Genomic DNA, 25092 nt, shown 5'->3' on the forward strand with positions numbered 1-25092 from the left:
GAAAGCAGAGAAAATAACACCATCCCATTTTATTGATAAATGGATTAATGAGTTCATATATGCAAAGTGCCTTACATTAGAGGTGCTGGATTAATTGTGGCCTGTATAATGACTAATTCTGTGGCTTCTGTTTCCCTCGCCCATCCCAGCTGGTTTTCTACTGACACAATAGACTACAGCTTCTCAAACTGGGTGTTACAAGTGTGCCAACATATTATTTTCTGTGAGTGTCATGGCATTGGGGTGTGCATAAGAGAAAGCATTATAATCATTTTATGTTGTTTCCTGAGTATTACAGATTTTTTAGAATAAAAAAGTCTCTCTCCTTTGTCATAAAAATATTCTCTCATTATCAACATTTAAAGAGCAACTAAGAGAAATTTGTTAGTTCTTGACAGCGTCTTAGTCCCCCAGCCCTGAGATAAGCAAAGCCTTTTTTACCCATTTGTATCTTACAAATATTACCATTTTCTGGGGTCACCAGGATGGAAAAAAAAAGTTAGAAACACTGCACTAAAATGTATTAATGTCAGTCTTTCCTGCTGTGTGGTACTATATTTAACTAAGTGTTATACTCCAAAAAAACTAAGAGTAGAATGAATTATGTTCTTCATTTATCCTGGATCTGACACCTCCATTATTGCAGCCTAAAATGGCATTTGGGTTTTAGGAGAGCCACATCAGACTGTTAATTCACATTGACCTTGCAGTTAATGAGTACTTTTAGCAGAAATGCAGATTCATTCATTTAAAAAAATATGTATTTTTGAGGTACTTATAATGTGCACTATTCTAAGCAGTAAGGATGTAGTTTCTAACAATATCAACAAGATTTCTTCCTTCATAAAAATAAAAATAAAAATGCAATTTTAAATAAAGTCAAAGGAATCTACAGTATCATTTGAATGTCTTTTTAAAAAGGAATAAAAGGACTCCCAAGTTGCTGCCTTGGCTAATTTCTGATCAGGAGAATAAATACCAGAGCCCAAATGGGATAGGAATAACTGCTTTAAAAAAATAAACTAGGCTAGGCACGGTGGCTCACCCCTATAATCCCAGCACCTTGGAAGGCTGAGGCGGGCGGATCACCTGAGGTCAGGAGTTGAAGACCAGCCTGGCCAGCATGGTGAAACCCCGTCTCTACCAAAAATACAAAAAATTAGCTGGATGTGGTGGCGGGCGCCTGTAATCCCAGCTACTCGAGAGGCTGAGGCAGGAGAATCACTTGAACCCAGGAGGTGGAGGTTGCAGTGAGCCAGGATCGTGCCATTGCACTCCAGCCTGGGCAACAAGAGTGAAACTCCGTCTCTAAATAAATAAATAAACTAATATGTTTCCTGTTCATTTAGTATAAATAAATGCAGAAGGACACACAATAGGCTGCCTGACATTCTTTCAGCCAGTGTGTATTGTAATATGCAACATCTGTCCTACTTGAGCAGGCACGATTTTGTAGTATTCAAATTAATTGACACAATTTGGGATAGCTTTCTCATAGCAACTACTAGTGGTTCTTTCGATAAAGCAAAGCAGAACTGAGACAGAGAACCTGTCTTTATTTCACTCTTGATTATGACGTCTAAAAATCAGATAGATGCTTGCATACTTTTGCACATGGCATTGTGACAGGACACACTAGGTTGTGACACAGTGACAAACCCCAAAATCTCAGCAGCCCAAAACACAAATTTTAACTATTTCTTGCTATGCTGTATTTCTTTTGCAAGTTGGAAGCAGGACTTTGCCTTTGGTAATTGTTCAGGGATCTTGGCTGGCCAAGCAACTGCCATCTTAAATGTTATTCATCACAAAGCCAGAGGGAAAAACAGATGCAGTGAAGCAGATGCTGTCTCTTAAAGCTTTCACTGTCTCTAGACAGAGAAATTAATTGCCACACCTAATTCCAAGTGCACAGCAAAGTACAATCCTACCATGTGTTGAGAAAGAGAGACAGTCTGGGATTTGTAAACCACCATATGATGACCAGAGGAGCACAAATTGTATTCTTTCCTCCCAAATTACTATCAGAATTAGAATGCTAATTGGATTCTTCCCTCCCAAAGTAATACTACTTTAGGGTCTTCTGAATCTTACTTTGACAATTATTCTAATATGACTATTGGTGCAATTTTAATAGTGCATTAAATTTAGGAAGTTCTTATATTATCTGTCAGTTGCCATCATAAACCTGGAGTGTATGTATTCTCTAATTAGATATTTCACTTTTTTAATGTCAAAGAAGTAAATCATTTTATCCTTTTGTAATAGAGTAATATTGATGTAAAGTACTGACTTAGGTCTCTGAGAGGTATAAATAAATCTGGAATGATGTGGGGGCATTTATGGTTTTTTAATAAATTAGGATTTAGGAATTTATCAACTGTGGGTGGTTTTGGTTGGCCTGAATGGTGACACTGGCAGAATATTTTTGTGAACTGTTCTGCTTTAGTGTTGGATATGGTACTACTGGAGTCCTTATAAAGTGAAACACTGTCTGGAACTCAGTTTGAAAGAAGTATCTGGCTAATAGTCTGTTTGGGCATGTCTTTATTTTATAAAAATTCTGTTGCAAATAAAATTGTATTTTTTTAATACTGTTCACCTCTAAAGAGTGTGGCTTTGATCTTCCTTTCCTGAATTCCTACAGGCTTTGTGGCTAGTGCCTGTTTTGTTTTTTGATGCTCTATTGCTCACACATTGGATAGAAGTGAATATTTTTCTCTTATTCTTTGTTTAATACAGAAGGCTGCACTGTGCACTCTCCTCTGTTACTTGAATGCATCTCAAACAGTCTTTCAGAACTCCCACATGAGGATGACAATGAAAGTAGTCAGTAATTGTTGGTGAAAGCTTTGTAACTTCTGCATCATGTAACAATATTGAATTGTTAAGAACAAAAGCTAGTCCCTTGACCTCCTTTGCATTCTGAGATGGTTTACAGGAAATTCAGGTATGGCCAAAGTTTTGTTATTCTTCCAACTTAGCAAATGCAATATAAGACAGAACTTGATAAAAAATTAACAAGATAGTCTGACAAACTGAATATGTATATGACCAGTAAATATTCTCTCTTACTGATAGGTTTGGTGTTATGTCCCTGAGATATTCTAGAACTGAACTTGTTGAAGAAGATTTACTCATCTTTGCATTTATTATTGCAGTAAAGTCTCCATAAATTATCCATTGTTTGTTATAAAATGTTTATTTTTTGGAAGGCCTGAGTTATAAACACTTATTTCTTGGGAGCATAAACTGAATCTAATGGTTTGTTCAGATTATTTATTACCTAGCCCATCCATTTTGATACAACTCACAAAAATACTACAGTGCAAAAAAAGAGAACAATAATTGAGAAAATTCAGGATATAAGGAAAACATGAATGAGAAAAATGCAGCTATGACAGCCATTAAAACTGAGAATCAAAAATTGATACTGCAGCCACATCTCTGATGCTTTGCATTACTAAGATTGCACCAAAACTTCAAAAATCACGAAGCTTATTAAATCACATTGCTCTTCCCTTAATTTTAACAAGAATTAAAAATTCTTATTAATAATATATTTAAGAGCAAACATGTTTTTGTTCTTGAATAAATAATGTAAAATAATTATTATATCTTTATTATAGTCTTTTAAATATTTTAATTATGAGTAATATGGTATCAAGGTAGTACCTGTGTATAATAAGTACCTCTGGAGGCTACTGATAGCAGAGAGCACAACTGTAGGGAAAGCCTGACTATTAACTTTTGTTCTAAATAGTGAGGGTAGGGGCATGAATAGATTTATATTTTGGTGACTGTGAGGAAGATGAATCCAAGGGGTAAGACCAGTTAGACAGTGACAGTAATACCCTAGATTAGAAATGATAAGGACATGGGGCAAAGAACAAATACAAAAGGAAAGTGGGGGCAAGTTCAAGAAATATTTAGGGGGGAAATCAATGATTTAATAGATATAACAATTGTCTTCATTTTGCAAATTGTATCCAGGCCAACTTCCCAACGTGTAGACTCCATACACATTTCTAAAATATTTTGTCATGAGATACATCACACATGCAAAGGGTTTAGAGTATATATATGCACAACTTAAAGAATAACAATAACACTAACAACCTTGCTTTTCTACCTTGCTTCAACTTAAGAAAGGGAATATTATGAGAAACTTAGAAGCCCCTGGCAGCCCCTCACCAGTCAGAGCTGCCTTTCTTCTTCTAGAGCTAACCACTATGCTGAAACTTGTATTAAGCATTCTTTTGCTTTCCTTAGGGTTTTACCATTTGTATTATATATAAAAAAGGTATCTCTAAACAACATATCACTTAATTTTGCCTGCTTTTATATATCTATTAATATACAAAATTGATATACAAATACAACCATGTTTTGATATACCAATTAATGATATACCAGCACAACTATATTTTGTGTATTACTGTGATACATTTCTTTTGTTTTGCCTTAGGTTTGTGAGCCATCTGTGTTGACATATGTGATTGTAGTGGAATAATATTTGTTACTTAATACCTTCCAGTGTATGATTATACAACAGATTATATATCCATCCTCCTGTTGATGAGTGCTTCTAACTTTCTGCTATTAAGCATAACACCCTATCTACCCGTTAAGACTGGTTGTAACAAAATAAAGAAGAATGCTGCCAGATGCTGTGGTGCATGCCTGTAGTCCCAGCTACTGGGAGGCTGAGGCAGGAAGATCTCTTAAGCCCAGGAGTTCTGCGCTGTAGTGCGCTATGCCAATCAGGTGTTTGCACCAAGTTCAGCATCAGTATGGTGACCTCCAGGGAGTGGACGACCACCAGGTTGCCTAAGGCGGAGTGAACCAGCCCAGGTCGGAAACAGAGCACGTCAAAACTTCCGTGCTGATCCGTACTGGGATCACGCCTGTGAACAGCCACTGCACTCCAGCCTGGGTGATATGGTTTGGCTGTGTCCCCACCCAAATCTCATTTTAAATTGTGGTTCCCACAATCCCCATGTGTCATGGAGGGACCCCATGGGAGGTAACTGAATCATGGTGGAGGTTACCTTCATGCTGTTCTCATGACAGTGAGTTCTCACCAGATCTGATGGTTTTATAAGAAGCTTTCTCCTTATTTGCTCAGCACTTCTCCTTGCTGCTGCAATGTGAAGAAGGCTGTGTTTGCTTCCCCTTCTGCCATGATTGTAAGTTTCCTGAGGCCTCCCTAACCATGCTGAACTCTGAGTCAATTAAACCTCTTTCCTTTAAAATTACCCAGTCCCAGGTATGTCTTTACTAGCAGCGTGAGAACAGACTAATTCACTGGACAATATAGTGAGCCTTGTCTCTAAAAAAAATTCTTGGGAAGCTGAGGCAGGCAGATCACTTGAGGCCAGGGCTTTGAGATCAGCCTGGCCAACATGGCAAAATCCTGTCTCTACTGAAAATACAAAAATTAGCCAGGTGTGTTTGCACGGGCTTGTAATCCCAGCTACTCAGGAGGCTGAGATATGAGAATCACTTGAACCTGGGAGGTGTAGGTTGTAGTGAGCTGAGATCATGCCACTGCACTCCAGCCTGGGTGACAGAGCAAGACTCTGTCTTAAAAAAAAAAAAAAAAAAAAAAAAAAAGCCCTATTAACATTCTTCAACATGTCTCCTATTCAATTTGTGCAAGATACAGTACACCTAAATGTGAAATTATTGTGTCACGGGTTATGCATATATACTACTTTACTAGGCAATGCAAAATTTCTCTACAAAGGGAATGTACTAGCTTCCACCTCTGTCAGTAATGACAGTTCCCCTTGCTTAATATCCTCAATAACATTTAGTGTTATAAGAGTTTTCTAGGCTGGGCGCGGTGGCTCACGTCTGTAATCTCAGCACTTTGGGAGGCCGAGATGGGTGGACTGCCTGAGGTTGGGAGTTCAAGACCAGCCTGGCCAACATCGTGAAACCCCGTCTCTACTAAAAATACAAAAATTAGCTGGGCATGGTGGCGGGCGCCTGTAATCCCAATTACTCAGGAGGCTGAGGCAGGAGAATTGCTTGAACCTGGGAGGCAGAGGTTGCAGTGAGCCGAAGTCACGCCACTGCACTCCAGCCTGGGTGACAGAGCGAGAATCTGTCTCAAAAAAAAGACTTTTCCTTGTTTTTTGTTGACATAATTATTATATCATTGTCTTTTATTTGCATCTCGTTGATTACTGATGTGGCTCAGCATTTTTTCCAAGGTTTATGGCCATTTGTATTACTTCTCCGAAATGTCTTTTCATATCTTTTGTCCATTTTTTTTTTTACTGGGTTACATGTATTTGTGAGAATTCTTTCTATTCTAGATAGTAATCCATTGTCAGTTATATGCATTACAAATGTCTATTTCTAGTTTATCTTTTCACATTCATTAAGCTGTATTTTGTTTACTTCATAACGTAATCAAATTTTCTAATATTTTTCTTTTCATCCGTTTCACGCAAGAAATAACCCAAATCAACTCCTTCAGTTTTATTTGATGATATTTCTATTTGTTCATTCACATATAAATATTAATGTATGTATAATATGGAAAATAGCCTTTACATGTTAAGAGGGAAAAAAAATGACATACTATCTTACCCTTCACAATAACCATGCTATTATACTGACCACTTATTACATAATTTACCAGAAAATTATGCAGAAGTAGCATAAGTCTTTCCAACATTAATGCAAAGACATCATCACTGATTTTGATTTTGAGATGTGGTCTCAGGTAAAGTGATAATTGTATTAAAACTAATCTTTTTTTCAAATGCATTCCAAGATCTCAATTTTCTCCCTCAAATATTACCATAAAAATTGATGTCTTAGCCCACACAATCCTTTCTATCAAATTCCTCACAACCAGGCTTTGGATAGAGGGAATATCTAAGCCCTGCTGTGGCCGTCTCCACCTGCTCTTCCACGCCATTCCTCCTTCTTCCATGCGCACACTTATATCTCTAAGAACCTATCTCACGAATCAATATTCTACCTCTGTTAGCTCAACTCTCCGAGTCATTCTAGTTGAGGAAAAAAGAGTGGGAAAGTAAAATTACCACTGTGGTCAAGATTAAGACAACTTAAACCAGAAGCTGAATTCCAACCTCTGTGAAGCATGAAGAACACCGAGAAACACAGGTTGCTAGGAATTACTGCCTTGACTCTACCTTGAGATTTCAGCCTTTCCAGTTCCCTTATATCTAGTAAAGCATCATTAATTTGGGGCTTCACTAATTCAAAAATTGTTAAGAGTTCACACAGGTACTCTGTTGAAGTTTAATTTTACACTAAGAATAATGACAGATTTCAAACAATACTAGTAGCATTAGGAGGATATTCACTATAAAAAACCTTATCTTCACAATACATATAAAGAGGATAGTCACAAAAAATGTATCTTCATAATATATAAGGGGGATAGTCACAAAAAAAGATCTTCAAGTACTGCAAAAGAACTTGTTTGTTTACAATATTATGCTTAAAATATATGTTACAGTCCCTCTCAGGAAATTCTAAGCAGTCATTACATTATTACACATTGCTAGAAAGAAATGATGGTTTTCAGACTAATTTGAAGTAGCTTTTCTCCCAAAGATTTCCAAAATATTTTTTAATAAACACAAACACATTGCAATACTGTTTAGTGCATTTAATAAAATGGAAAATAGTACACTAGTACTGTGATTATACTTTAGTTTCAAGAGATAATTGTTAATATACATGTATATATTTTAGATAGGGTCTCACTCTGTTGCTCAGGCTGGATTGAGATGGTATGATTTTGACTCATTGCAGCCTGGCCTCCCAGGCTCAATTGATCCTCCCACCTCAGCTTCCCAAGTAGCTGGGACTACAGGCACACACGACCATGCCTGGCTAATTTTTGTATTTTTTGTAGAGACAGGGTTTTGTCATGTTGCCCAGGTTGGCCTCAAACTCCTGAGTTAAAGCAATCCAACCGCCTTGGCCTCCCAAACTGATTATTAATTTTAAAATGTCCGTTGGTAACCACTCTTAACATATTTTACTCGTAGAGAATTTTTCTGAAGAAAAATAATTAACATAGAAACAGAAATGTCAAAATTTGTCTAATTATCTAATTTACTCATTACTAACCCATACTGGTTTTATTGATTTTATTTATATGCTATGTGTTTTAATTATCTATTGTATAATAAATTACCCCAAAACTTAGCAGCTTAAAACAACAAACATGTATTATCTTACATGGTTTCTGAGAGTTAGTTCTCTGGGGGTGGCTAAGCTGGGTGGCGCTGGCTTGGCTGTCATTCCAGCTGTTGTCTCAACTGAAGGCTGAGGGAGGATCCACTTTCAGGCTTGCTCCATGGTTGTTGGCAGGCCTCAGTTACTTGCCTGAGTTCTCAGGCTGGAGTCCTCAGTTCCTTAGCAAATGAGACTCCAGAGGCTGTTTGAGTGTCCTCTCATATGACAGTTTGCTTCCCCACAGCAAATGATCCAAGAGAGAAAGAGTGTGACTGCCTACGATGGAAGCCATGGTCTTGATGACCTAACAACATACCATATGACATATCATCACTTCTGCTCAGTTCTACTGCTCGCATAGACCAACCCTGGCACAAAGTGGGAAGGGACTTCACAAGCATGTGGATACCAAGACACAGGGTGTGAATACCAGGAGGCGGAGATCACTGGGATCCATTTTGGGGCTTTGCTAACACACTATGATTTTTTAAAAAGAAGAATACAAAAAAAAAGGGAAGAAAACACAATATGGGGGAAGGAAATGTTCACTCAGAAGGTCCAGAAACACATTCAAATATATATAAAAATATTGTACACTAAAGAATGGTCTCTATATATTTGAGTATGTTTCTGGGCTTTATTTTTATTTTATTTATTTATTTATTTATTTTTGAGACGGAGTCTCACTCTGTCGCCCAGGCTGGAGTGCAATGGCACGATCTCGGCTCACTGCAACCTCCGCCTCTGGGTTCAAGCAATTCCCCTGCCTCAGCCTCCCGAGCAGCTGGGATTACAGGCGAACACAACCACACCTGGCTAATTTTTTGTATTTTAGTAGAGAGGGGTTTCACCGTGTTGCCCAGGCTGGTCTTGAACTCCTGAGCTCAGGCAATCCACCCACCTCAGACTCCCAAAATGCTAGGATTACAGGCGTGAGCCACTGTGCCCAGGCTTTATTTTTATTTTTTGAGATAGGGTCTCACTCTGTCACACAGGCTGGAGTGCAACGGTGCAGTCACAGATCACTATAGCCTTGACCTCCCATGCTCAAGTAACCCTCCCACCTCAGCCTCCTGAGTAGCTGGCACTACAGACAATGTGCCACCTCACCTGGTGAATTTTTTGAGACAGTCTCCCTCTGTCACCTAGGCTGGAGTGCAATGGTGTGATCTCGGCTCACTGCAACCTCCACCTCCCTAATTCAAGCAATTCTCTTGCCTCAGCCTCCCAAGTACCTGGGACTACAGGCGTGCACCACCACGCCCAGCTAATTTTTGTGTTTTTAGTAGAGATGGGGTTTCACCATGTTGGCCAGGCTGGTCTCAAACTCCTGACCTTGTGATTCACCCCCTTGGCCTTACAGGCGTGAGCCACTGCACCGGGCCATCTGGTGAATTTTTTAAATCTTTTGTAGAGACAAGGTCTCTCTATGTTGCCCAGGCTGGCCTTGAGCAATCCATGTGCTCAGGTGATCAAGTGATCTCACTATGTTGCCCAACTCCTGGTCTCAAGTGATCTGCCTTGGTCTCAAAGTGCTGGGATTACAGGTATAAGCCACCATGCCCAACTCATTTCTGGGCTATTTCAGTCCATTGACCTGGCTATTACAGCATCACCATTATACTGGTTTTGATTATTATATGATTAAAACGTAGTATCTGGTAGAAGAAAAAGAGAAGAAAATTTTAATTTTTAACAATAACAAAAGTGTAATTAAAAAAAAAAACTTTGCAACAGCTTTTTTTGTTTGTTTGTTTGAGATGGAGTCTTGCTCTGTTGCCCAGGCTGGAGTGCAGTGGTGTGATCTCGGCTCACTGCAACCCCCACCTCCCAGGTTCAAGCGATTCTCCTGCCTCAGCCTCCCAAGTAGCTGGGACTACAGGCATGCACCACCATGCCTGGCTAATTTTTGTATTTTTCGTAGAGATGGGGTTTTACCATGTTGCCAGGCTGGTCTCGAACTCCTGACCTCAAGTGATCCGCCTGCCTCGGCCTCCCAAAGTGCTGGGGTTACAGGCATGAGCCACTGCACCCGGCCTTTATAACAGTTTTATGCTCAAATAATCAATTCTGTTCTCCTCTTTTTGCCAAATTCATTAATTTCAAAAAAGTGGTTATCAACAATTTCTGAAAAAAAATCATTTATTAAATTTGGAAATGGAATGCAGGATAATAATGCCCAATAATCAAGGGGAAAATGTTGTGAATGGAATAAATGAACTATTGGATCCCAGGGGCCATTCGAGAAATATGTCAGGGGAAATGTGATACAGATATACAGAATTTGCTTGAAGAAAAAAATGGATGGTAGCGAGGTACTCAACCACGTTGGATCCCTGATATATTGGTTTGGTAACTTTTTGTTTATGTCTGGCACTTCTATCATGGGGTATTACTATTACCATATTCACCTCCACAGGGAGTTATATGGAATTAGTGGCAAACTATAAAGCGAAGATATCTGCTTTCTCATTCTCCTACCCACCATCTTCCTTTACCAACTGTATCATTTATCACGTATTAACTGCAATGATAAAAACTAAAGCATCTGGGTATAATGCAAAATAGGTTAATTTCTTGCTCAAGTCACAGTCCAATGCAAGTTTAGTGGGAGGAAGAGAGGTAAAACTATTCTGCACACGCCCTCAACGTGCCTTTCCCATCCCCCTAGACCTCAGCCTTTCCCTGAATTCTGTGCATAGTATGGGCAGATAAGACAGAACTTGGCTGGGCATGGTGACTTATGCCTGTAATCCCAGCACTTTGGGAGGCCGAGGCGGGTGGATCACCTGAGGTCAGGACCAGCCTAGCCAACATGGTGAGACCCTGTCTGTACTAAAAATATAAAAACTAGCTGGGCGTGGTGATAGGCGCCTGTAATCCCAGCTACTTGGGAGGCTGAGGCAGGAGAATTGCTTGAACCCAGGAGATGGAGGTTGCAGTGAGCCGACACGGTGCCACTGCCCTGCAGCCTCGGTGACAGAGTGAGACTCCATCTCAAAAAAAAAAAAAAAAAAATGACAGAACTTTGTGGACTATGCAAGATAAGTTTTAGGGACCAGGCCTGCAAGTGTTGCACATCATTTCCATTGGTTAGAACTCAGTGACGGGACCCCACCAAGGGCATTTGGGAAATGTACCAAAGCTGTGTGTCCAGAAAAAAAAAAAAAGATGGGAGTTTGGTGAACATGCAGTATCTCTATATATTGCCCCATTAGTCTACCTGGAGGATGAGTGTGGGCTCTGATGAGAATGTTAAATCCCAATAACTAGTCCTTCAATGTATACTTTTCTTGTATTTTATGCTTTGAAACAGTTATCCTTCAAATTTATAGAAATAAGAGACTTCACTGAATCTTAAAGCTACCTAATAAGCTCTGAGCTTGGTGGTAGACAATAGGCTCAGAATGAAGGGAAAGGACTCGTTTGGAGCTTCTGTGAGTTATTGAGAGAAGTTGTGCTATTATTAAAATCACTTGTGCTCACCTTCTGAGTGTTCAATAAATGCAAGTTTATGGCAACTCTAAATGGCAAAGTTCCTCTTTTGATGTTCTGATCCAAAAGTATGAGAATGTATATTTAAAATGATGTAGAGTTTTTTTTAAAATTGTCTACTTGCCCTAGGCAGGTGTGAATTCTTACTCGTAGCACCTTCTCTGTGCAATTGACATTTTTAAAACCTATCAAGTAAATCTTCACTTTAAAATTTACATATGTAATTCTATGAATTCAACAGTGACTTGAGACTATTTGAAGAAAAGAGAAATGTAATGAAAAATTCTGATTTCTAATGCTGAGATTTAAAAATTAAAGAAGCGAAATAAATCTCAAGCCTCAAAACCAACAGATTAGAACTGCTATTTTCCCTAACCCTTGATTGATTTACTTTTGTTATTAAGCATTAAATGACTTATGAAATCAGACATCACTTATTTCTTTGCAATCATTTATCTAATTGACCTATTTCTAGGCAAGAGACATAATTCTAGTCACTTGGTAGGCTTTATATGGGCAATTGGTGGCTGAAATTTTATTTCTGGCTCAATTAAGGAATTTAAATACATTATTTCCTCTTGATAACGTATCTAATTTAGGACCTTCTCAATCATTAGGTTATGTCATAGGATTTTATTTAGATTGCATTAACTATTAACCTTCTGTTTTCCCAAACTTGGTTAAAAATAATTCTGATTTGTTGTACAGTTCTACCTATATTTCACTTTGCCTTATCTCTGTGCTCCCAAATTGCTGCTTCCCAAATTTTCCTTCTTTTATTATACATGTACCATAAAAAGCTTCAGAGGTAGCTATGTTAATCCTTCCTTCCTCCCTTCCTTCCTTCCTTTCCTTCCTTCCATCTTTTTTTTTTTTTAAACAGAAAAATTCACCACAGTGAATCATGGCAGTAATCTTCCTTGATAAGTTCATGATGTGAGCCATTGTAGCATCAAATTAAAGACACCTAGAAAAGCAGTGTTTTTAGGCAATTCTAATCAAAGAGAGTATTTGAAAATACTAATAAAGTATGACCTTCAATTTTTTGTTAAAAGTATTAGTGAGAAGAATGGTTAAGAAAAAGAAACACCTTCTGTAACTATTCATTACGCCATCAGATTCTCCAAGCTCTAAGTGCTCTAAGGGCAGGATTCTGTATCCTCACAGTCTGATACAACTAGTCACTCAATACTTACTGAATACATTTATCAATAAAATCTTATGTGAATGGTAACAGTTATGACTCATTTGCATATTTTGAATAAAAGCGGAAAACTTTCCATGTTGATATATGAAAAATTGTGTATAGCATTTAAGAAGCAAGCTATACAAATGCTTTTAATACTATGAATGAAGTCTGTTTTTTGAAAAAAGCAATGGACATTCTTAGAAAGTTTTCTGGGATCTAGTCTATTGGTTGATTTTCTTTAACCTGTGCTGACAGAAAACTGCCTAATCACACTGAAAATGTCTCCTTCTGATTAAAAGTTTCATTTTTGGAATGCAATTTGCTACCTGTTCCTTTTCTGATTACCAAAAGACTAATTCTCCAAACAAGAAATGGTTCCTGACTCTTATAACTTTATTAGACAAATAAATGTTCTATTTAGAACATTTCAGAAGAAAACAGAAATGTGTTGGATTTCAAGCATTTTATTTAAAATTGTGTCAATAAAAATGCAGGAAATGGGCTGGGTGCAGTGGCTCACACCTGTAATCCCAGCACTTTGGGAGGCCGAGGCAGGTGGATCACTGAGGTCAGGAGTTCGAGTCCAGGCTAGCCAACATGGCGAAACCCCGTCTCTACTAAAAATAACAAAAATTAGCTGGGCATGGTGGTGGGCGCCTGTAATCCCAGCGACTCAGGAGGCTGAGGCAGGAGAATCGCTTGAACCCAGGAGGCAGAGGTTGCAGTGAGCCAACATCGCACCATAGCACTCCAGCCTGGGCAACAAGAGCGGAACTCTGTCTCAAAAAAAAAAAAAAAAAAAAAAAAGCAGGAAATGCATTCTTCTCATTTTTGCAGTATGATGGAATGGAATAAATTAAACAGGTTTACAAAGTTGCCCACATTACTTTAACATCTTCTAACATTTTTATAGCACATCCCACCGTAATATATTTATTGTTATAGTTCCCACTTGTTTGCAAGCTTCTCAGAGGCAAGGAGCAATGTCCTCAATTTGTATCACTGGTACAACGCCTGGCACATAATATGCACTTATATTTTTGAGCAAAAATTAATTTGGTACCTGTACTATAAAACCAAAATTAGTTCTAAGTCTTTAAAAAATAACATTAAAAACCAAAAATTCTCTTATTGTTGGATATAACCCTGAGATCAACTTGGTTGTTTATTAAAACATTAAGCAGTGTGCATAATACCTGTTTGTAGACAGGCCTAGTTGCTTATTTTGTTGTGTCCTACTTCCAGTGAGATTACTGTAAACGAGGCCCACAACTTCATTTATAATCACCACAACTCTAAGTGTGTAACAGGCAAGCACTCAATAAATATGAACTTGTACGTTGAATGTTCAACAGTGCTTAGCACAATGTGGTACATGCCCTTGAATATACCAGATATTCAGTAAACATACATTAAATAAATCGAAGAATAGCATCCAGTAAGAGAGCACTGGCTTCTCTTTCCCCAGTCTACTTTTAGGAAAACAGATATATGTGCATTCTTAACAGTATCAGATAGGATGAGGCAAGGGACTCTAAACTGAACTCTGTATATTCTGGTGTGTTAAGCTAATCCTGGTGCTCTCTGTAGCTCTCCACACATAGTCACCTGATAGTCTGTTTTTCTCCCCTGCCCACTGTCTTTAGGATTGCCTCGAAAACCCTGGGTTTAGCTACTGCCTACCTTGGAATACTCACTCCAGCCATCCGGATTTCTTCCTATCACTGTAACTCATCTCAGGCATTCTGCACATTCTCCTTTCCACTCTATCCCCTTGCTTGGGTAATATCTGTGCATCTGCCAGTGTCCTCTTGAATGGCTCTTGTTCCAGGAAGCCTTTCTGGATCCACTAGAGTAGATTAGATATCACTAGTTGCCTCCAGCATCCAGTGCTGGATCATAAATATCTCTTATCATAGCATTCATCATATAATTTAATGTCTGCCTTCCCTATGGACCTATAAACTTTGTGGAAAGCAGAGAATTCTTCTATCTTGTCTATCATCATATCTCTAGCACCCATGTTCAATTTATAGTTAATGAAATCCAACAAACTAATCATGTCTTCAACTTGAAATAGGAGGCTCAGTAGAGTAAAGGGAACTCCAGACTGGGAGTCTGCAGAAATGGGTTTAAATCCTATTACTACTACGGTGTGGCCATTTGCTTTGACTCTAGTCCCTTTCTTCCCCTACAAAGCAAGTTAAATAGCATAATTTAGTTTGCTCATATCACAGTTTGTGAAGCTAAGAAATACAAACACTATTGTAAATTGAAGAGGGACGCTTTGGTACCCTAGAGAAAAACTGCTGTCCGCACAATGGGGCTGAAAAGGCCAACAGTTGAACAACAGCCTTTTCCATGGAGCCTGTCCCTGGCTGTGCAGTTGGAACTAACTGCTTGCAGTGTAGTTGGCTGGGTCTGCCTCTTTGCCTCGCTCGGATGCACCAACCTGGTGATTCCTCCAGCCTGCTCACCAAAGGGGGCCGAGGGACACATCGCCTATTGTCTCCCTGGCAGTTTATGCAAGACAGAATCATTTATATAATTTTATTTATGAACTCCAGGCATTATAGCTTGGCGTCAAAACAATGGAAATGTACATTTGTAGGTCTCAATGATTCCCATTTAAAGTCCAACGAGCTCAGTCAAAACAGGCTAAATTCACGATCTTTTATTTATAACTTATATCCAACGTCATAAAAGATGAGGCTGTGTAGGGTAATATACACATGAAACCAGCTGTTTAGATAATATATGAAGACACTGTTGGAGAGGGAGAACGGCATGCCAGGACATGTGATCACTGCAGCTCTGTAAAGTAGAGGTTGGGGCTCCGGCATGTTGTGGGGCGAACGGAACATTTATTATGGGCCTAAAGCCAGAGTGTCTCATTCCTCTATTTTCTTGTTCTTTCTCTTTATCTTGTGGATGTGCAAATATTTGTATTTCATAAAAGGGGAAAAATCAATTCATAGTTCCTCACTAACAGGACAATACAGAAGATGGACATTTTTTCTTAGGTATCCTTTCTAATTATTCATTTTTTTTGTTCAATAATTAAAATACACCCATAAATTGAATCGCATGATGGAATGACTAGGTATAATAGAAAGTCAGTCACACCTCATTCGTAATAGTAATAAATAGCTCAGCCCATGTGTTCATAGCCATCAGTATGTAGGGAAGGGCTTATTCCAAAAGTCTGTGCTCCACAAGAATGCTAATGTTCGTTTATCAGCTGTTGTTTTACAAGATTCTGCATGGACTTTGCAGGTGGGGTTTGTGCTGAAGGTTTTTATTTGTCTTAAAAACACAGGAAAAATAAAATTATATAGATTTTCCACGTTAACCTATCTAGTGTAACTTATTAATTCATTTGGTTTAATAACTACTTGGGTATGAATCACAATTATTAGATTGCTGACTTCACCCAGTCTTGCCTTGCTCCCAATCATTTATTAATACTTAGCGTTAAGAAAATGAGACACTTAATCATAATAACCACAAAGTCAGAAATAACCTAGAAACAACATCCATATTTTCAGACATCCCATAAATCCCAAACAGGTCTCTATTGTAAGGATTTCCCCCGATCAATTCTATAAGTTCCTTTGTATTTTTTAAGTGTCTTAAAACCTAAAGTTTGCCTATTCTTTATCATCTAAAAAAAAAACCTTCATTCAAAGTGTAAAATTAATGATTAATCTTCTTTTATTTTAGTTACTTATCTTCTCTGAGAAGAGGATTATCATCTCAAGAAACGGTAGTTTCTATTTTACTCACTTGAGCAAGGTACACACCAAAGCAATCTACTTTTAAAATGTTCCCTAATTAACCAACTTATTAAGTTTTGCCATAGAAACATTTTATGTCACATCAGTGAACTTCCACTAAAAATGGGGTGGTGGGAGAGAGATAGAGTATTAATTGTTAAAAAAAAAAAAAAAGCAAACTGGCATGCTTAAGAAAAAATCAGCCCATACAGCACCTGTTAAAGCATTCACTTTTTGGTGAATATGCACATATATATGCACATATATAAACATGAATGCACATATATAAACATGAATGCGCACATATAAACATATATGTGTGCATATATAAACATATATGCGCATATATATGCACATATATATGCACATATGTAAACATAAATATGCACATATATAATGCACACATATAAACATAAACGATTAAACTAGATCATAAATCATAAAAACTAGATGCCAGCTGGGCAAAACATATGATGTTCATGGTCCCCAAACACATACAAGTTTGAACCTAAAACATTAAGTAGGGAAGTACAATATATTATAAGTCAGTTAATCCTAAAGTGTGGTAAACCGGGGGTAAAAAGATGATTAAGTAGGCTGGGTGAGGCGGCTCACACCTATAATCCCAGCACTTTGGAGGGCTGAGGGAGGTGGATCACCTGAGGTCAGGAGTTCGAGACCAGCCTGACCAACATGGTGAAACCCCGTCTCTACTAAAAATACAAAACTTAGCTGGGCATGGTGGTGGGCGCATATAGTCCCAGCTACTTGGGAGGCTAAAGCAGGAGTATCGCTTGAACCCAGGAGACGGAGCTTGCAGTGAGCCAAGATCACACCACTCACTCCAGCCTGAGTGACAGAGCGAGACTCCATCTCAAAAAAAAAAAAAAAAAAGATGATTAAGTAGATAGAACACAAACATTTAAAATTTTGATAATTACACATTTATATTTTAATATGTGTAGAAAAATACACTGCTGTGATTTTATTGGTATTGCTGTTTAATACAATGCTAAATTTAGGTTTATAAAAAGTAAGTAATTTTAATGAAAAATATGAAAGCAATAGGATATTGCTAGTTTAGGTAGGACTGAAAATAGTATACATAGTACCAATATGAATAAAGTTCGGGAATCACTAACACAGGTAACTCACTAGTATTAATGCCACACTTATGGTATAATTTAAGTGTTATAAAACTGAAATCAAGGTAATCATATGAAGAAGAAAGTATAGTAATTTGGTTCATCGGTTATCACATTTTATATGGTGTCACTAGGGAAATAACTTTCCTAACACTTTGTTCTTAGGCTGTTTACACTTAATTACCCTATTCAATGGTACAATGATTCAATCAGTGAATATTTATTAAGTGTCTACCAGGAGGACAAGGTCCTCTAATAGGTAATTTTAGGGAATAGAGAAATATTTTTAAAAACACACCATTGTCTTTAAAAATTTTTTTGGTAATGCTCATTTTGAAAAGTAATAATTTCACTGTTAATAATGTAGGTACAGAAAAACATTAGGAATATTCCCAGCAATCCTACTACTCAGATATAGATCAAAATGTTAATGGGTTATTTTTTAAAAGTTGTTTGAAAAATGAAAATATACAGATTTCTTTTATTAACAGAATTAGAACCAGAGTGTGTTTAGCTTTGTATCATGTTTTCTTCTCCACTTAATGGTCTATTGTTTCCTTTACTAAATATTTTTTAAAACATAAAGGAACAGATATACTGTTTAATGATTCATCTACCAATAGGCATGTGGCTGAGTTCTGGCGCATAAAATTTGGGCAGAAGGGACATTTCCTGCCTCTAGGACTGACTCTTAAAACACTTCCTAGGCCGGGCGCGGTGGCTCATGCCTGTAATCCCAGCACTTTGGGAGGCCAAGGGGGGCGGATTGCCTGAGCCCAGGAGTTCAAGAACAGCCTGGGCAACATGGTGAAGCCCCGTCTACACTAAAATACAAAAAATTAGCCGGGCATGGCAGTGGGCGCCTGTAGTCCCAGCTACTTTGGAGGCTGAGGCAGGAGAATTGCTTGAACCCGAGGGGCGGAGGTTGCAGTGAGCTGAGATTGCGCCACTGCACTCCAGCCTGGGTGACAGAGCGAAACTCCGTCTCAAAATAATGATGATAATAATAATAATAATAATAATAATAATAATAACACTTCCTAGTGATCCTGCAAGTGCTCTTTTTCACCTTCCACTGCCAGCTAGTTGCAAAGCATCAGTGGAGGCCTTTGACATCCCAGGAGATAGCTGATCTACCAAATGGAGAGAGTCCCTTCCCCACCCCTCAGCAAACCCACAGAGAGAAATGGGCTGTGCTGTGATGAATTTTTATTGCATTAAGCCCCTGATATTTTGGAGTCATCACAGCAGCTATTCATTTATGTTCTTCCAAGTATTAAAAACTTCCAATCCTCTGTTCCCTTGTTTTGCAGCACTTTTTCTATGGGCCTGATTTTGATTTTTTTTTTCTTTTAATCTCAAATGAAGACGTCTATCTAGTGGTCTCCCCGTTGAGTGAATATACTTGATTTCACTTACTACCACTTCTCAAATCCAAGGTAAGAGAGTAGGTTGCCGTGTACATCACCTAAGACAATTTTTAATGAAACATTTATCTAATATGATCCTACAGAATGTTCTCTTTCTCTGCCATCTATCTAGTTTTCTAACATTTGGTATCAAAAAGTCCATGAAAAGCTATAATCTTCTTGATGTTCTCCAACCAGGACACTGACGCTGTACTTTAGTGCTTTATTTGAGATGATACTTTTCAGGATGCAATGAATGACTACCTCTACAGGTGAACCACTAAAGGCTTTTGCTCCAAGAGTGATATGATTGAACTTATATTTTAGAAAAATAATTCTGGTAGTGCTAGAAATTATGGTTTTAAGAAACAGGATCCTAGAAGGTGGGAAAATGATGAAGGAAACGGCAAGGGACCCTGAATCACAGCAGTGAGAATAGATGCAAAAGTAAATACCAATGATAGAATGGTCTTGACTTGATAACAACTAAATCTGGGAGGAAAAAGTGGAGGAAACTATGGAAGATGTCAGAAATTTCTTGTTCAAGTGTCAATGGCTAAATCAGGAGCCTACAAAGAACAGGTGACTCGGTGGGGAAATAAATAAATTCCATTCTGGAAATGCTGACTTCGAAGTGCTAATGGAACATCCACTGAGAAATGTCCTGTAGGTTTAATGCTCAGAAAACAACCCGTGCCAAAAGTTTAGGTGTGGGGATTATTAACATAAGTTGAAGCCTTGTGGTTAGTCTAGGAAGAGATTAAAAATTGAGGAAAAGAAAAAGAACTAGAACGGACTGAATTCTAAATGACACCTTGTTTTTGAGATAGTAGAATTAGGGAAAGAGACAGAAAGAATGGATAGAAAGAGAAAGAACCTGGAGCCCAGAAATCAAGAGATGAGACAATTTCAATGATAATTCCAATATGCAATTTAACCCATTTAGTAATTAAAAATTTTTTAAATTATATTTTTTATTTCTGGAAATTAGGTCTTTTCTCAATTTTACTCATATTTTCAGGCCTCTTTTTTCACTTCTTGAAATGTATTAAACATACTTATTTTACGTTCTATGTCTGATAACTGCAACTGCTAATTTTTTATGCATCATATTTCGCAGTTTATGGATTTTGCTGGCTCTCCCTTATGGCATCTTGAGTGTTCAGTGATTGTCATCTGTGAGTAACTTATTGTTTTAGAGACCACATGAACAAAACATTTTTCAAAGCATGAGGTGAAGGGGTTCTTGCAAAAAGGATTTGTATTTGCTTTTCAGATGCCTGTGCCATTATTGGCCTGGAACCACTTTAAACTTATTGTATGTTTTAAAATAACTAAGAGTATAATTGAAATGTTTATAACACAAAGAAATGATAAATACTTGAGGTGATGGATACCCCATTTACCCTGATGTGATTATTACAACACTGTACTCATGTATCAAAATATCTCATGTACCATATATATATATGTGGTATATATATATGTGGTATATATATGTGGTATATATATGTGGTATATATATGTGGTATATATATATGTGGTATATATATATGTGGTGTATATATATATACACACACACACACACACACACACACACACCTACTATGTACCTGTATACATAAAAAATTAAAAATAAAAGAATAGGCTGGGTACAGTGGCTCATGCCTGTAATCCCAGCACTTTGGGAGGCCGAGGCAGGGAAGCACCTGAGCTCATGAGTTCAAGACCAGCTTGGGCAACATGGCAAAACCTCATCTCTCCAAAATATACAAAAATTAGCCAGGTGTGGTGGTGAATGCCTATAGTCCCAGCTACTTGGGAGGCTGAGGTGGGAGGATCACCTGAGACAGGGAGATCCAGGCTGCAGTGAGCTGTAATCACACCATCGCACTGCAGGCTGGGTAACAGAGTGAGAACCCGTCTCAAAAAAAAAATTAAAAAATAAAATAATAGAAAAAGAAACAAACAACCATCTCCCCCCAAAATTATTGCTTTAAAGTTCTTCTAGCCATCCAGATAGCGTGAATTCCTGACATGAGGGCCAATTTATGATTATGAATTTCTTAGATGATGGAGTGAATAGGTGTAGAGGGAGATTTCTCTTCAAAAGTTGAGGGAATGAGTTAATTTTAGTTCTCTCTCACCTTGGGGATACAGACCTTTTGGAATCCTGGTTTTGGCAGACCTATCTGCTTTTCCATTTTGGGGAGGGCCCTCAATTTGTTTTTTGTTCCCAAACTCACAAACTGAGAATATATATGATACTCAGGTTCCTCAGTTCTGGCCAAAGCCCTTAAACTAAAAGCCAGCTTCAGTGCTCAGCTTCCCTGCCTTATCAGTCTTTGACCTTAGCATTCTTTATTTTCTTGTTACCAATGGATGCATTTAATTTTTTTTTTGAGACAGAGTCTCGCTCTGCTCTGCCACCCAGGCTGGAGTGCAGGGGCATGATCTCGGCTCACTGCCACCTCTGCATCCTGGATTCAAGCAATTCTCCTGCCTCAGCCTCCCAAGTAGCTGGGATTACAAGTGCACGCCACCGTGCCCAGCTTATGTTTCTATTTTTAGTAGAGATGGGTTTCACCATGTTGGCCAGGCTGGTCTTGAACTCCTGACCTTGTGATCCACCTGCCTCGGCCTCCCAAAGTGTTGGGATTACAGGCGTAAGCCACCGCGCCCAGCCTATATTTTCAAAGGCAACAACCTGTATTTAGAAATTAAATCTCCTATGCAACACTGGCAGTTTAGGGGCCAGGACAACTGATCTCACAAAAACAACTGAAAATGCCAGGTAAAATATTCTTTAAATCTTTTTAAGGCCGGGTGCAATGGCTCATGCCTGTAATCCCAGCACTTTGGGAGGCCGAGGTGGGCAGATCATGAGGTCAGGAGTTCGAGACCAGCCTGGCCAAAATGGTGAAACCCCACCTCTACTAAAAATACAAAATTAGCCGGGCGTGATGGAGCATGCCTGTAATCCCAGCTACTTGGGAGGCTGAGGCAGGAGAATCACTTGAACCCGGAAGGCAGAGGTTACAGTGAGCTGAGATCGCGCCATTGCACTCCAGCCTGGGTGACAATAGTGAAATTCCATCTCAAAAAAAAAAAAAGGAAAAGAAAATACTATATTATTTGATACATGAAAATCTAAACAAAGATGTTTAACAAAATGCCAACTAATCGCTTGCACAGTTTATTTAAATAATGTGTGATGCCAGAGCATTTCGAGTTTGCTTTACATGTTATTAATTTAACTACTTATAGAGAGCCAGGAACCAAAACAACAAGCCTAATTAGTTGGAATCATAATAGCTGAAGAATAATCAAAATATATCCCCATTCTGACATATTCTACCCACCTCTACTGTTACAAACCTACTCTATGCTATCACAATGGCCTCCTAACTGATACTTGCTTTTATCTTTTTCTTTTCCAAACCAAACCCAGAAGCCAGAGGCTGTGATCCTATTTAGATGTAAGTTAGATGACACCACCTCTGCACCAAACTCTCCGATGCCTTCCCCTGTCACTCTAAATAAGTGCCACAGTCTTTACTATGATCTAATGCTCTCCCTTCACTTTCTTAGCTACAGCTGTCCTTATGTCCTTGCTTTTCCTCAAACAAGCAGGAACATTCTTGCCTCAAGGCCTCACATTTGCTGTTCCTTGTGCTTGGAGCCATCTCCCTTCAGATACCCATTTGGCTGTGCCCTCATCTCCAGGTCTTGTTCACATATTATCTTCTCAGACTGTGTAAAATGGAAACCTCCCCTCACCCCTCTCCAGCATTCCACATTCCATTTCCCTGGCTTATTTCTCTCCATTGCATTTATCTTCTAACATGCTATCTAAATGAATGAGTTAATCTTTGTATACTCTTAGAACAAGGCTTGGCACATGGTGATACAGCAGTTTATTCAATAACAGTATGTAATAATATACATATTTAGCTTATTGTCTGACTCTATGGGGACAAGGATTTTGGCTTTTAGTTTACTGCTGTATTTCCAGCATCTAGAACAATGAATAGCACGTGACACATGCTCAAAAAATGTTGAATAGAAATATCTAAAAATATACAAGAAAAGATCATACAAAAGGATGCCATTTGTTAAAAATAATTTTATATGGTTTGAAAAAAGAAGTTATCCCATAAAACCAAGTCCTCAAAGATCACTCTCCAAAAAAGAAATGTAATTAAAATTCAAATTTCATAACTCTTTGCAGTATGCTAAAAGGTACATTTACCTAAATGGCAGTATTTTGAGCTCCCCTGAAGATCAGCACTCTTAGCTCACAACTCTGTTGTGGCTCTCCAAATAGTCATTTAATACAGAGCCACGTGTTCAAATAAAAGAGAAAATGTACTTGGCATTGTTCAGTTGTTACAAACTAAAGAAAGGATGAAATTTCTGGACATTAGCAAGATGGCATAGTTGGGAAGTAAAAGGTTTGGAATTAACAGATCTCTAGTCCCTGTCCAGCCTCTTAATTCCTGGATCATTTGGGAGAATCTCTCGCATCATAATCTCTCTGTAGTCTGAACCTCAGTTCCTTTATTTGTGTGTAACTGTTTATGTCGTCTCAAATGCCTAAAAAGGCTTGAAGACATACTCCATTACTAAAATAACCCAATTTTATACAAATTAATCAAAAAACGTTCAGAAGATGGTCAAGCACAGGAATGTCCCCTCCTCCCTGACTTTTTTCTCCTGTCCACACATCTTCACACACCTCCAGGGATCCTGCTTATCCAGCTATGCCCAATGTGGTTTAGCCAAACCTCTCATTTTACATACGGCAGCATGGGTTATCCGGCCTTTTCACTGACATAGTTTCTTTCTATCCCACCCCTGTTGTGTCAAAGTTATGCTCTAAGAGATAATCAGTATTAACAAGAGAGAGGCTAGTTTGTCTTATAGGTTCCCACAATAAAGAATGTCAGGTTCTAGGCATAGCTAGATAATCAGGATCTCTGGAAGGATGTGATAACAGATTGATAACTGTCTGAAACTAGTCTGCTTGCTGGTGGAGAGGTTTATGTGCACAGACTGTAAGACGACTTACAGTAATACCTTGATAAATACCAGTTTTGAAGACTTTCAGGTCATTTAACTAACCACACTGCTGAGAACCTGAGTCTTTCTTCAGTGCATTTCATACCCTAGTTTTAAGAAATTTGAGCATTTTAAAGGAAATTAGAAATTTGAGTCTAGCCAAATCTCTTAATCTGCATATAGCAGGGCAGGTTCTCTAGCCCTTTCACTGACAGAGTTCCTTTCCATTCCACCCATTATTTAGAAGTTATGCTCTAAGAGATTATCAACAGTAACAGAGAGAGGCCAGTTTGTCTTATAGGTACTGGGTTCCCACATGAAAGATATGAGGTTGTGGGCAATGCTTTTTCCCTTCAGTGAGCCAACAGGCAGTTTCAAATAGCTATCAGTTTATTATCTAGGAATTACAGTACTCATTTTGGTCAGGTAAAATGTAGAATACTGTACCCTTCTTCCCCAACACCCAGATAAAGGCAAAACCATCTACCTATAAAACGCTTCTGCAAATCATTTAGATATTATCATATTTTAAGAGCTATTAAAGAATGCTTCTTAAATAAGAAGACTACTGAATTATAGAAGTCCAAAAACAGTACCAAATTATGAAGAGGTGGTGTTCCACACTGTGAAATCTGAGGGCTTTTAAATTAGTATTTTTACTTATGCAACTCCTTTTTCCCCACGCTTAACAGTGAACACAGGAAATACATTTTCACTTGTTCAGTCTCTTAATACTGAGCATCTCTTCTGTGCCAAGCATGGTCAAATCTAGAGACACAATGCCA

The 25092-nt window shown here is 38.3% G+C and overlaps 1 protein-coding gene across 9 annotated transcripts in view; it reads right to left on the reverse strand.

The window, feature by feature from the left end:
- The window catches only part of LOC103786936 (atherin-like), a 133898-nt gene that overhangs the window by 99005 nt on the left and 9801 nt on the right, over positions 1 to 25092 (reverse strand). For 2 of the 9 annotated variants that reach the window (XM_063603997.1, XM_063603998.1), the window contains exon 3: positions 7261 to 8536. The exons of the other annotated variants lie outside the window; for them this stretch is intronic. Coding sequence is in view for 1 of the 2 variants with exons in the window: in XM_063603998.1 (XP_063460068.1) it covers positions 8405 to 8536 (132 nt within the window). In the remaining variant the exon portion in view is untranslated. Of the gene's footprint in view, positions 1 to 7260; positions 8537 to 25092 lie in introns of those variants that run through there. 9 annotated transcript variants of the gene reach the window in all.

This window comes from Pan paniscus, chromosome 3, assembly GCF_029289425.2.
Source record: "Pan paniscus chromosome 3, NHGRI_mPanPan1-v2.0_pri, whole genome shotgun sequence".
In the NCBI taxonomy this organism is placed as follows: Eukaryota; Metazoa; Chordata; class Mammalia; order Primates; family Hominidae; genus Pan; species Pan paniscus.